Below are 15,056 nucleotides of genomic sequence, written 5' to 3' on the forward strand. Positions count from 1 at the left end.
TGAGATACATAGCCTCCTAACTTGATAAAAAACATTTCGCAGTTCAGCCTTTTTTCTTTTTGATTATCTATGGCTGCGTTGTGCCTAAGCCCAGATGAAGTGTCATTTAGCTGAAAAAAAATAGAAAGTCTGGAATTCCAAGCATCGCTCACTGATCAAGCGAGGTAACTTTTGGGTGATTTTGAGATCCTAGAGAAGGGATCAAAGGCAACGGCCACCAAAGTAATGCTTCTTGCTTATAATGCGGAGTCCTTTCATTACTGTAGTGGTGCCCTCTCCTAGCAAAAATGGAACTACAAAGTGTTTTCAGTACAGGTCTGTGTTAAAGTAGAAGCCTGTGACACCAAAAACGGGGAACACATGGTGAAGATACCCAGAAGCAAGTCAGGAATAGAAAAGAGAACGCCGAGGTCTGTTTTATTCTATTCTTTTAGCTTCAGGGACTCTGTGTCTGTCTGTCTGTCTGTCTGTGGAAATTAGGCTCTTCATTTGGAATGTGCATGTAGTTGCTTTAGTGAGCTTTTTATACTCACGAATGTTGTAACATAAAACTCTAGTGAAAACCCTAGACATTAGTACTAAACTTTTTTCATAGTAACAACAGCAGTCGACCTACTTGTGTCTCTTGTGCTAATTTATAAAGCATATTTCCTCTAAAGAAAAAGGGGGTAAATTCTTATGCTGTGTTCGTTCTTTGATATCTCTGTTTGTATATGTTAAGTTTGATGCTGATTTCATAAGGAACTTAAGAATCTCTTTTGGCTAAATTACTAAACAGGTTAGACAGTTATAATTATTTACTGATTTAAGTTTAAACTATGATCTAAAGACCCATGTCTTCTAAGAGTCCATTGTCCTGGTAAATTTTTTTTTTATCAGACACTTAACCTTTTTATTTTTAAAATGCATTTAATGGTGCATTTTGTCCTGATATCAGTTGTTTCTGGGAGGAAAAAAAATCTTTCCCCCAAAATCAAACACTACTTTGTAACAGAGAAAAACAATTAAGTGCAGACATCTGAACCTTTGTATCTTATAGTGTATATTATATTCTGCCCAGCTCGTCCCCTACCTTCTTGCCAGGAGGAGGGAGGCACTGATCATTTAAATACAAAACTTAGGTATTAAGAATATGGCTTTCTCTTTAAATAAACTAAGCATATCCACACTTATATATATTTATATGTAAGTATTGCTTTAGATATTTGTAGCCTTCTAAATTCTATCGTTTTTGTTTGTGTGCTCACTATACGTGTGTTTTCTTTTATGGTATAATATTTGCAAGGGGCACTAGGTGGTGCAGTGGATAGAACACTGGCCCTTCAGTCAGGAAGACTCATCTTCATAAGTTCAAATCTGGAACTCTGGCCTCAGATGCTTACTAGCTGTGGGACCGTGGGCAAGTCACTTAACCCTCTTTGCCTCAGTTTCCTCACCTGCGAAATGAGCTGGAGAAGGAAATGGCAAACCACTCCAGAATCTGTGCCAGGAAAACCCCAAATGGAGCCACAGAGATGATTGAAATGACTGACCAAGAACAACATAGTATTTGCAAAGTGAAAGATGGATAGTTCACTTCGCCTGTGGCTAATATCCATTGTTTAATATATAGGAGGTGAATATAGAAGTGATTTCTATGAGAATATAGTAATAGAAACTAGACTGAGAGAAAAAAATGTCTGATAAAAGTTCAAAATAATTTCTAAAGTAGACACTCACGTAACTTCGTGGCAAAGAAGAAATGAAACAAACTCTCTTATGCCTTCTCCAGATGTAGGTGCAAGAAACCACAGGCATCTCTGTGCTGTTTATTACAACAAGAACCCTGGGTTTGAGGTTATCCATGGACTGCTGGATAGAATTATGCAGCTCCTGGACGTGCCGTTTGGTGAAGACAAGGGCTATGTGATCAAAGCAGCTGAAGGTAAGCTACCAGCTGAAGCCACAACACTTATAATAAAACAACGAAGAGATGAATTCGTTACCCATTGTGGTGAAGATCTTTGCTTTATTTCAGTTGTTAGAGTTTTCCAGAAAATAAGCTTTTCAAATATTTTAACAAAACTCCTTTCAGATTTCTCACAAGCATTGTGTGATGTATTTCTGTCCTAGCTGAGATGAGATAGGAGCATCCCTAGTATACATGTACCTTGAACACATCAGCATCATGGTGGACCCACAAGTCCAAGCTGGAAGCCAAGGAAAATCTACACAAAAGCTATGTACTCCAAAGTTGCCTATCTGAATCCTTGGGGACAAAAAAAAAAGCCTCACAAGTTGTTCAAAAAGACTTTATATATATTAATCTAGAGTTATAAAATAAACTAGGTAGGGATGGGCAGCTTGTGATCTGAAGCCCAATTACAACAAAATCTTTGTTATGGGAGCACAGCTAACTAAGGTAGCTGAGAACTCTATGCTTAATCTGTTTGCCACTTCTTTAAAAACTTCTGAAACCTCTGGCTTTTTACCTTAGACGATGCATAGTCTAGTTTTCTTCTGACTACGAGATCCAGAGGAAGCCTGAAACAAATATTTTTGCCACTAGTTATTAATTAGGGCTTTTCAAGTAATTTCCAGTTACTTTTCTATTTTTGGAATTATTTGTGCCTCCTTTCATTTCTAATCAAATTTTATTACTGAAGTATTTGTCACTTCTCCTAGTGTAAAATTTTTTGGGAGAGGTTCTATTTGCCCTCAGACTTCCTGCTTTGTCCTTAAGAGACAGCCATGACTTTCTGTATTTATGGATCCTCTTTCCAAGTGTGCTGAAAATGAAGTTTATGGGTCTGTTCATTAGTGAAGATTTGTGTTCAACAAAGTACTGTATCTTTAAAAATGGAAATTGAGAGAGCGATGCAGGCAGGTTAACTGGAGCAGTTAGTTAATAAAAACATCAGATTCCTCAGCCATGCTGTTTAACTGAGGTATAACTGTGCATTTATTCTTATTTGAGATAGTAAAAAACCATAACCTCTATGATGATAGTATTTCTGTTAGCTAAAAATGAGCATCTTTGTATTCTGACCACTCCTTCAAAAGAAGCATCATTTAGATTTTTCAACATGTTTCATTTCCATAGAAGGGGCATTAGAAATCTGACCCTCCTCATACTATAGATGAGGGAAAATAGTAAATAAAAATAGTGAAATTTAAAAATAGTAAATATTTAAATTTACTTCCACCTTTCTTCATAGATGTGCCAGAAAAATGGAGAAAAAAAGTTTACTGTAATTTTGTAGCCACCAAATCTGAAACGTAACTTGAGGCAGAACCTTCTGGTAGTATAGGCAATAATAGGGTTTTTGTTTTAAAAACTAGGAAGCATCTGGCACTCTATCCACTGCACCACCTAGCTGCCCACTATAAACATTTCCTTAGCTTGAATTTTTGATTTGTGTAGTTAATAGCAGAAGTTTATATGGGATTCAAAGCTAGAAGGTGCCTTCTGTAGATCACATGGCCCTATTCCACCCTCATTTTTCAGCTGAGCTATTTGAGGCTGTGACAGAAGTGACTGAAGTAAGGTTATGCTGGGAGGAGAATTGCTATCTGGACCCAGGTGCTCTGGCCCCACACCCAGCGTTCTTTCTCCCTACTCTGTTGCTGCTTCTGAGTTCTCTGGCGTTTCTCATTTTAGGAACCACTTTAATAATCTGGTAGCATTTGATGTGTCCATAGTCTGAAGACCGGTAGGTGGACACAAAATCAGATCTTCTAAATTCATTGTCCTTTCTGCTCACCAACCACAGGTTGGGAAACACACAAGTTACTTGTGACAATTGTTGAATGACTTGTGAGCTAAATTTTTAGTAACAATAGTGTCACTGTATATGTATATATGTGCGTATGTAAATATATTTTATTTAACATGAATATTGCTATACTCATTCTTTAGTTTCCTTTGAAATGTGCTTTGAATCTCATTTTAAGAATAGTTTTATAATTCACATTTTATGTTTGTCTTTTATCTTACTTGTCAGGTATTTTAATTGAGGTCAGTCCAAGTACAATCTCTTAGTATTATTACTTGGTCTAGGGGTCAGCTGATGCTACAGTTTACACTAAGTGGCCTTTTAAAAAGGACAAGATAGGGTCAGCTAGGTGGCACAGTGGATAGAGCACCAGCCCCGCAGTCAGAAGGACCTGAGTTCAAATTTAGCCCCAGACACTTGACACTTATTAGCTGTGTGACCCTGGGCAAGTCATTTAACTTCATTGCCTCACAAAAATAAATAAATAAAAAGGACAGGGTGTTTTTTTCCATCAGCCTGATTAGCGTATTTAGCTGTATCCTTTTCCCTGAAGAACCAGGCTTGTGTCTTATCCTAAGTGCTTTTTGTTAGGATGCGTTTGGTGAGAGGCCTCAAGCCAGAGAGAATTAATGTCATTGAGCGTAACATCTCATTTCTCAGCTGCTAGTGGGGAAGGGTACAAGGAATGGGGATTCTAATTGCATTTTGATTATCTACATCACATGTATTATTATTTCTGCTTTGTATAGTTCAAGAAACCAAAGCCTTGGAGAAGTGAGGTGGCTTGTCAAAAAGCAGTTCTGTAGAAGAGCCAGTACTAGAGCCCTTGCTTCAGTCTGAATCTCTATTGTCTTAAAATCAAGGAAGAAAACTGGTCCCTCGCAGCCTGAGTCAGTGTGTAGATTCTTGTGGAATTTAGCAGCTGGGGAGTGTGTTTTGTTGCATCTTGTGTTTGAGGGATTCTTCTTGATGCCTGTCTGTTGCTGGTATCATTTGTTTGGCTGTTTGCAGAGATCCTGTTCCTCTAAGGAGAGGTCTGCACTGTATCAAAAAATAGATTAGGAACAGATGAAGAACTCCAGTTTCCTGACATCCTTGATTATTAAGTTGTCTTATATTGCCCTGGCACATGGCATGCTTCTTAATAATTAAAGATCTCTGGTGGTTTTGGTGATTAGAATAGAGTCAGACCTGCTTGCCAATGTGAATCCCTGCTAACGGCAACTGTAAAGGCTGCCTTGTGGCAGGTCTTTTCATATCCTACCGTCTGTCTAATGAGCACTGCCAGGTTGTTTGTGCAGGGCTCTGTTTGGGCTCCTCTTATGTTCTGTGGGTTTTAGGGGCTGGAAAGGTACTTTCCTGCTTTGAGAAAATTGTCCCTTGCCTCTCAGGTAAGAGAAATCCAGAAATTCGTAGTATTGATCACTTCATTGCTTCCAAACAGTTCCACTGACCTTGGAGTTTAACCTTGCTTATGCCGCAGCCGGCAGCGCTCCCTATCCTACAGTCACTGCAGAGAGCTACTTGCAAAGCCCTTGGCTGCGGCAAAACTTGGAAGTCATAGTAGTTTGTGCTTATTTTTTTATTTGCTGCATACGCTGCCAATGAAAAACATAAGTGAGATAGAATGTCAAGCAGATGATAGACTAAGGTCAATTGATGGGTGAAAGAAATAGATCCTCTAACGTCTTAACAGACTGCAGAACATTTAAGGGTTTGAAGAGAGGTCCAGTTTTCTCAGTGCTGTAAGTTGGTTTTGATCAGATTATTGTAGCTCATGTATTTGCTTTTTCCCCTTCATTTTTGTGGGTTTTTGAAAACCAAATTGTGCATGTTAAAATGCACTTATCCTTTTCAAAAACCATTTCTGGGTAGGGAAAATTCTTAACATTTTTGTGTTTAAAAGTTAGGTGGTGGTTGGATAAATCAGTGGAAAGAAGTCAGTTCTAGTATAATGGAATGGGTTTTGTGTGTGATCCCTTATACTGAGTTAGATGTATCTTTTCTTTACAAAAATTCTTATGTAGCTCAATTTTGAGCATAACACATTTCTTCTGAAAGTGCCAGTTAACTTGAGACGATTTAAGCCAAGAAGGCTGAATTCAGGGTGTCTTTGGGTTTGACTACATCCCTTTCCATGCTGCTTTGACTCAGAATTCATCCTGTGAAATAGAAAATATGCTTACATATTTTAGTCTGTTCACACATTGAGCCCTTGCCATATGTACAAACCATGGTATTTAAGCACCTTCTGTTACACTAACACATAAATGGCCATTGACCTGACCTCCAGGTCATGGCCTTTTCCCCCTCTAAGGACACCTGTGAAAGATTTCAAGATGCTAGAAAATAGGGGTGAAATTGTGATGTTCTCCTGGCCTTCACACTGGTTTTTAGTGTAATCTGAGCTTATAAGTGTATGGGAAAACATGCTTTAGGTCGAGAACGGCAGTAAAGGTGATGAGCTGATAGCAGCCTTGACGATTTCTTCTAAAGAGAAGTTGAAAGACTAGGGCCGGCTGTTCATGTTTTCGTAGTGAGGGCTGTTGTTCCCACATGCATATGTGTATAGATGTAGGACACATGTAGGTGATGGGTATGTTAATGTATAAATGCAGAAAGATGAGAAAATTAGAGAGTAAGTGAAAGTTTGGCCTGAAAAATACAATTCACTCATGAGTAAGTAGAGTTGTTGAAGTAATGGGCTGGAGGCCATTTTGCTTTTTCTTAAACAAGGCAGTTGTGAAATCAAATGAAATAATATATGTAAAGCACTTTGCAAAGCTTAAGGAGATGTGTAAATATTAGTTATTGTTATTATTGTGCATCTTAATGCAAATCTGCTTAATTGTGTTTGGATTATAATTTCTTGGATTTTTTTTCTTACTCTTATGCCATTAAATTTTTATTTAGCAGATAACCTTCATTATTAGTTATCAGTTTCATGTACAGTGAGCCATCCTAATGTTTTTTAGGGGATTTAGATGTATCTTTTATTTTTTCATGGACGTCTTCCTCACTCTTGCTCATCTCACATGTCCAGTTATGTGGTAAATCTTGTCATTTTTACCTTTATAAAAGCCCCTTCTCTTTCTTCACACCCTGACTCTGGGACTAATGACTTCTTGCCTAGACTCTTACAGTAGGTTTCTAATTGGTCGACCTGCTTTCCTCTGCTCCGGTCCATCCTCCATACAGCTACAGAAGTGGTCTTCCCAAAGCACAGGTCTGACCAAGTAATTCCCCTCCCTCATGATTAAATATAAAGTCCTTTGTTTGGCATTTAAAGCCCTTCACAAACTGGACCCTGGCATGCTCTGTCCCCTAACCTCAGCCTCTTAGAATCTCTGACTTACTTCAAGTAAGGAAGCCTTTCCTGGTCTCCCTACCTGCTGGTGTCTTCCTCTCTAAGGGTACTTTCCATCTACTTTGTATATATCTCTTATGTACCTCATTTATTTACATGTTGTCTCCCCCATTACAATGTGAACTCTTTGAGGGCAGGGACTGGTTTTGCGGTTTCTTTACATCCAAAGTACTTAGCCCCGTGCCTGACACAAAGCAAACACTTAATAATTACTTGTTGATTTTTTTCTTTTTTAAAGAATTTATTTTAAAAAATTATTCTAAACTTAAATGCCAAAAAGGGGTATTTCCATTCACACAGCAGAATACAAAAGAAAATTCTTTATGAAACTATTAATCTCTATTTCACACCGCTTGCTTTTTTAAAAGTATGTAATAAATTTTACACACTTTCAAAACTGTCTCGCTTGTCTGTGCTTTCTTCTGAATTTTTGTGCATTTTAAAAAGTGTTAAAAAATAATCTTTTTTTAAAAATATCACTATTGTGAACCCCTCCCCCAAAGAAAGGGGAAAAAAATCCAACATTCTCATAGTCAAGCAAAACATGTTCTTATATTGGGCAGGTCCAAAAATGTATGTCTTCTGCACCTTATGTCCATCACTTCTCATTGGAAGAGGGTAAGTACTGGGCTTTATCATAGGTCCTCTAGAGAAAAGATTGGTCATTGCTTTGATCAGAATTCTCAAGTCTTTCAGAGCTGTTTTTCTTGATTGTGTTATTGTTCTAATATAAATTGTTCTTCTGGTTCTTTTTACTTTATCCTACATTAGTTCATGCCACCTAGGATTTGCTGAAATCATCTCTTTCGTCATTTTTAATAATACAATAAAAGTCCATCACATTCACATGCCACAATTTTTTCAGCCATTTCCCAGTTTTCTAGGAGTGCCAGGCCTGAAGTCAGGAAGACTCATCTTCACAAGTTCGAATTTGGCCTCAGACACTAGCTGTGTGATTCGGGATAAATAAATCACTTCACCCTGTTTGCCTTACTTTCCTCATCTTTAAAATGAGCTGGAGAAGGAAACAGCAAATCACTCTAGTATCTTTGCCAAGAAAACACCAAATAGTGTCATGAAGAGTCAAACATGTTTGAAAATTGACTGAACATGTCTAAAACTAAACTATTGTATTTCTCCCCAAACTCTCCCCACTTCCCAAATGCCCTATTATTGTTGAAGGTACCACTGGCCTCCAAGAGGCTTATAACCTAGGTGTCATCCTTGTTTCCTTACTTTCTCTCATTCCTCTTGCCCCTAATTCAATCAGTTTTCAAGTCCTGTTTTTCCTGCCTTCCTAATATCTCTCATGTGCTCCCTCTTCCCTCTTCTGACCATCCTAGTGAAGGCCTTCATCACCTCAGACCTGGACTTCTTACTTCAAGTCTCTCCCCATTCCAATACATTTCTCACTGAGCTGCCATATTGGTCTTCCTAAAAGATAGGTCTGATTTTATTACACTCTTTTCAGTAAACTGCAGTGGCTTCCTATTACCTCCTGGATCAAATACAAGTACAAATACGTAGGACTGTGAAAGCCCTACGTAAGCTGGTCCTTTCCTACCTTTCCAGTTGTCTTCTGCCTTCTTCTCCTTGATCTGGTGACACTGACATCCTGGCTGTTCCTCCATCTCCTGACTGAGCATGTTTTCACTGCTTGTCTCTCATACCTGGGATGCTCTCTTTCCTTGTCACCACCTTCTGGGTTTCCTCAAGTCTCAGCTAAAGTCTCACCTTCAGCAAGAAGCCTTTCCCACACCTCTTTAGTCTGTCTTAGTGTCTCTGAGACCACCCCCAGTTTTTCCTCTCTGTATCTTGATGGTGTATGGTTTACATATTATCTCTCCCATTTGACTTCTGCTTGATAACAGCTACTGTTTTGCCTTCTTTTATGTCACCAGCGCTTAGCACAGTTTATATCACATAGTAGATGCTTAATAAATGGTAGTTGGCTTGTTCTGAGGGCTCTGGTACCATGTTGGTCTGTTCAGCACCATGCTTGTCATTGCATGTTGTCACTCCCTGGGGTGTCCGTGGTCCCCACCCTGAGCCGACTTTTGCTGCCCCTAGACACAGATTCTTACACATATCCTATTTTTGACTGCGTTGCCACTGGCTTTGTTGGAGAAGGCCTCCTTCCCAATTACATGTGGCCTTCTAGCTGACTTTTTGCACAATTTTGGGTTGGAAGAAGTCATTTAATGGATTGGATTTTCTAATCATTTATTTGGTCTGATAGGAACTTAAGGGTTTTTGCTTTGATAATATCAAAATAAATATTGCCTCTAGTTTTCACTGTATGGATTTGTACTATGTTGGTTCTACAATGTAGGTCCTTGAATTGAGCTCAGGAATTTAGCTTTCCTTCTGAGTTAATTTAAAGGTGTAATTAAAAGAGGAACCATTATCTACCATACCTTATCTGTGAAGACCTGCAGCTGATCTGGTATATTTCTACCAGGTATGTTGTCCGACCTTGCCTGTCCTCATACAACTAAGGAGGGTCTTATTTCTCTGACAGGCCCTCCTAGGAGTCAGAGAGTCAGCTGTCGATAGTCCACTAACAATGCCCTCAGGATGCAGATAGGTCCCATAAATCAATGAAGCGTTCCTTAATGGCAGACCCAGGTGGATGTTAGCACACGTTCTTTGATGTAACCAATCATACTGTCTCTACCCTATGATGCTGTCCGCTCACTCCGTAGCCAGTCACACGTACCCGGCTCTCTACCCCCAAAGCTTGATTAAAGCTGGCGAGCCTGACCTTAGGATCATTGATCATAGAGGTCATTGGTCCCTGCTAGCCTAACTCATGTGAATTGATAGTGCTCAGACCATTAATTTTCAAATGTAGCGGCTGGAATGGATGTGAGGGAGCCGGGTGGTCTGCCCCCCATTCAGAAAACTGTCCTGTTGCAACTTGATTGATTTTTTTTCACATTAGATTTAGGAAAATGTGTGATAGAAAATATCAAGATTGCTTATACCTTGCAAAAAGATCTTGTAAACGTGGGCAGTAAAAAGAATGTGTCAAATAAGACTTGTCACTATTGAGTTTCAAATCCTTAGTGCTCTCAACAAATATCATTTTAGCTGGTAAACTTAATTAGGGGGTAGTTATGATTTTTTTTAGGTGTACCTCTTTTTAAAAAAATCAGTGACATATGGGATGATTAGATAAAGAGAATTTCCCCATGGGTTCTATTAAAGAATCAGCTCCTTCCCCTCCTCTACCGTATTTAAAATAGTATTGATTTCTGTATAGTCTTTCAGGAATGTGTTTATTTCTATGTCAAGGAATCAAATTCTGAAAAGAATTTTGAAGTTTGTGCAACTTCTTTGCTTTTTTAAATTAAAAAAAAAATTTTTTTTGGTGAGGCAATTGCAGTTAAGTGACTTGCTTAGTCACACAACTAGTGAGTGTTATGTGTCTGAGACCAGATTTGAACTGAGATTCTGTGATTCCATGTTGTATTCCTCAGTAGAATGTAATTTCATGAGGTCTTGGACTGTTTATATTTTTTACTTTGTATGCACGGCATCTTGCACCTAATTAAGTGATGAATGTACATTTTATTGAATTGAGCTTTCATCTGAAGAACAATGTAATTAAGTTTGGAGAGGTTTATCATCAGAAGATAGGCTACCAGAAAATGAAATTCTTTTGGTCATTCATGAAAACCCTATCCTTGCATGTGAAAGGGTTGCTCTTTGTTATCATTGGATAGAAGTAGTGTAGATCAAACGATCTGAATACTTTTGTAATTTCTTGCATAATTCCAAATTATTTTTTATTGACAATGATCTCTTCATTATATTTGTATATTATTCCCATAAATATTTTTTTTTGGGGGGGGGACTAGATCTGTGATTTTAATACAGGTCCATACCTGCTTTGCAACTTAGAGTTTTAGAGAATTTCCTAGGACACTGATAGCATAAGTGACTTGGTCAGGGTCACACAGCCAGAACCCAACTCTAATTCTGATGTTGGCTCAGGAGTAATTGATGCTCTCTCTGTCTTTTTTAAATAATAAGGTCTGTGATTTTTTCTGAGCGTTTGGTAATATATGTAACAGTACACACACACACACACACCCCATGACCAAATTGGGTTTACATCAAGAATGCATGAGTTGCTCAATACTAGAAAACAGCAGAATAAATCATACAAGAGGAACAGGGGCAGCTAGGTGACACAGTGGATAGAACCCTGGCCTTGGAGTCAGGAGGACCTGAGTTCAAATGCGACCTCAGACACATAACACTCACTAGCTGTGTGACCTTGGGCAGACCTCAATTGCCTCACTTAAAAAAAAGAAGAGAGAGAGATAATAGAAAGCAAGGATTCTCAGTCTTGGAGGAGGACATCTTCACTGTCTTCAGAGTCAGACTTTTGAATACCACAAAGCAGTTTTTGTGCAAGGCAGAGTACTGTATGGGGAAGGTAGCTGAGGTCTGAGTATTCTGGGTTCTTAGGTGAAATGTTTTAAAAGGCTAATTATGTTAACCCAGGAAAAAAAAACAAAAACAAACCCCTAACTCCTTTTTTGAACAAAAGGCATATTTACAGGCAATTCAGTTGAATAGCTTCTATAAGTAATAGCAGATCATCAGAATTTTGGGTTAGTTTTAGAGGCCCTTTAGAGTTTGTGATTTTGTTTTCACATGGACTGTAACAGATCTGACCTTCATTCTTTTAAAGTGTGTAATAACTTAATTGCCTTGGGTTCCTGCCTTAGTTACAAGAGTTTTACTGAAAAAAATCACAGATAGCTTATTAAAAAAAATCTCTCATTAATCAGCTTGGCATGGTTGTGTAATAATTCCATTGCCTCCTAAAAACTTAAGTGCCTTCTTCCTTCCCTTCTATTCCACTCCCTACTTAATTAAATGAAAGGTGTGACTGAAGGTGTAGCAAATCTTCATGGTATACCATCACTTAGCTAATAGCTTGTCATCTATTAAAATTTGTCTGTAAAATTATGGTTATTTTCTTACTTCACTTTCTGTCAGTTAATATTCCAGGAAAATTGGGAAATTTTAATATCAGAATATTAAGGAAATTATTTTTCTCTATAAAAGAACATTAGTAATTTTAAATCGAAGTTTGCCTAGTACAAATCATTTTTTTTTTCTGCTCTCATTAGTTGTACTTTGAACCTATTAAATATGTAGCATTAGAGTTGGACTTAACCCTGACTTTTCACACTCTGTGGTTCTGACCATGGACAGGTCACTTAGCAGTTCCCTCATCTAGAAAATGAGCTTAATTTAAAACACTTGCCCTGTCTCTGTCACAGAATTGTGAGGAAACTCTCAAATGCTATATAAATGTGAATTGTTGCTGTTCTAGGAGTCTGGAAAGTTAGGATATATTTCTCTTATTCAGACCACTTTGTAGGAGAGCAGAGGTTCTTAACCTGGGATCTGTGGGTGTGGAAGATTTCAGGGGGTCCGTGAACTTGGATGAAGAGAAAGTTAGACATTTATTTCAACATAATTGGTTTCTTTTGTAATGCTTTTTATTTTATTTTATTCATTTTAAAACATTATTTTGAGAAGTCTATAGGCTTCACCTGATTGCCAAAGAAATATATGATACAAAAAAGATTAAGAAGCCCTGTAACTGAGAACAGTCCAAGATGATTAGCTTAGTTGAGGTCATTTCATAGTTTTAATTCTTTTTTGCATGTTGGGGAAAATTCCTCCTTGATGTTCTGTTCTCTCTTGGCTTCCATAATATCCCACTCCTCTTTTTCTTCATAATTTTTCTTACACCCTTAATTTGAGTGATCTACAAGATTCTTTCCTTTATACTTTTTTTAAGTCTCTCTTCACTCTTTTCTTAGGGAAACATCAGTTTCCACAAACTCCATTCTCATTCCTGTAGAGTTGACCCTTTAATCTCTGTCTTTAGACAGAATTAATCTTCTTCACTCAGGCCTGTGCTTTCAGCTACTGTTCTGTTACTCATCTCTCTTGAACGTAGTGATATCTCCTTCAAACTCACCATGTCAGAAACCTAATTTTATTATCTTTTCTTTCAAATTAACTTGCTGATTTTCCTACTTAAACATCTCAGATGAGATTATATACATAAAAGGTTTTGCAAACCTTAAACACTTAGATGTCAGTCCTTAATATTCCTGTCAAGAATTTACTCACTATTTTTTATTCTTTTGACTCTCTCACTTCATGCATCCAGTCAATCACAAAAGTATTGTTTCTTCTGCCATTAAGTTCCTCTCAAATGTGTCCTCTTCTTCCTGTTCCCTTTACCACTGCTCTAGTACAAGCCTTTATTACTACCCTTCTAGACTATTGCAACAACCTCCTTATAGACTCTCTGGTCTTTAATATCTCTGTTTCCTTCACAATGCCATGAGCTTTATCACTATGCACAGATCTCCATTTTTACAAATGAGTTGTTATCATGCATCCAAAGGTAACAGGAAACATCATTTAATGAGACACTTAGCCATCACACATCACATGGCTCATGATGAACATAAGCAAGGAGACCACCATGATGATAATTACAGTTTATGTGCCAACTTCAATTGCAAAGAAAGAGGAGATAGAGATAGTCTATGAAGGACCTGATAAAGCCCCTCCACATCAAGTTAACATATGCTTTAGTACTTGGCAGTGTTAATTGAAAATTGGGTGTAGGGGAGGACAATGAAAAACATGTTGGAAGATTTCTTCAGGAAATGGAAGAAGCCAAAGGCTTGTAGATGACTAGACTCATATTTATCATGAATACTTTCTTCAAGAGGAGAATAAGGAGGCAATCAGTGAGTAGTAGGCACTGAATAATATCACCCACACACAAAATGACTCTGACTTTATCTTAATAGATAGTTACCAACTACTTAGCCTTGTTGGACTCATTTCCAACTATCAATTTCTTAGTTCAGAAATCAAAATCAACACTAAGTTAGAAGAAAGAATTTTTAAATGAGAATATATACCAAGCAATTTAAACTTAACTTGTCTAAACAAGTTACTGATGCTGAAAATTGGAAGTGGATAAAAGAACAGATATCCGCATGGACTGTCACCATTTCCTATGGAAGTTTAACCAACGTAGCAAGAAAATGGAAACAAGTTGGGTCTCTATTGATTGAAGAATGACTGATCAAATTTTGATATGAACTAAATGGAATGTATTCTTTAAAGAATGGTAATATGAAGTATTCAGAGGAACTCGGGGATAACTTGCATGAATTGATACAGAGCCAAGTAAGCAGAATCAAAGAATAATACAAATAATGGCCACAGTAATTTAAAGGAAAACAGCTCTAAATGGCAGCGAGATTCAGATCATTCCACTGACCACTGTTGACTCCAGAAGTTTGATGATAAGCTGTGTATCCCTCTTTTGGCAGAGGGGCAGTTCACAATCAGTACAGAATGAGGCGTGTGCTGTCAGACATGGTCAATGCGTTGGTACTGATTTTTTTACAGGAGAGTATGCTTTTATGGTTGGTACTAGGAAGTGACAGCAATATAAAAAAATAGCGTCAAAAAAGCTTTTAAAAAAAAACAGTGTAAAGCAGTTGCGACTTGGAGGTCAAAAGAGCCTAGAAGCTTTCTCAACCAGAAAATAGTGTGTATCCTTGCTAAGTGGAAAGCAAGGGTTATAGCAAACAGAAGCAACATTATTCTAGAAGATGATGAACTTATTAGTTAATTCTTACTGAGTAGGACGGGAAAAGATTATGAACACTAGAAGGAAAAATGGGCTTATAGAAAACTTAGTGAGAGAACTAATTACATTTGATCATCTGAGAGCATTTAAAGTTGAAACTGAAAGGATGATAACAAACCACACTAAACTGTTTTTTCCAATGGCACGTTGCCCTTGAACTGTACTATCCCATTCCCTAGGGTGCCGTATGAAACAATATATATGACACAAAAGAAAG

At 37.8% G+C, this 15,056-nt stretch overlaps 1 protein-coding gene across 3 annotated transcripts in view; it reads left to right on the top strand.

Annotated features, from left to right (window-relative positions):
- The window catches only part of FARSB (phenylalanyl-tRNA synthetase subunit beta), a 75,090-nt gene that overhangs the window by 48,679 nt on the left and 11,355 nt on the right, over positions 1 to 15,056 (top strand). The window contains exons 16-17 of one of the 3 annotated variants that reach the window (XM_021002816.2): positions 1,772 to 1,924; positions 7,686 to 7,740. The exons of 1 other annotated variant lie outside the window; for it this stretch is intronic. In XM_021002816.2, coding sequence (XP_020858475.1) covers positions 1,772 to 1,924; positions 7,686 to 7,740 — 208 coding nt within the window. The remainder of the gene's footprint in view (positions 1 to 1,771; positions 1,925 to 7,685; positions 7,741 to 15,056) is intronic. One more of the 3 variants, XM_021002815.2, reaches the window with a different exon arrangement.

Source organism: Phascolarctos cinereus, unplaced genomic scaffold (assembly GCF_003287225.1).
Source record: "Phascolarctos cinereus isolate Bilbo 61053 unplaced genomic scaffold, phaCin_HiC Scaffold_7;HRSCAF=346, whole genome shotgun sequence".
NCBI classification, from domain to species: domain Eukaryota; kingdom Metazoa; phylum Chordata; class Mammalia; order Diprotodontia; family Phascolarctidae; genus Phascolarctos; species Phascolarctos cinereus.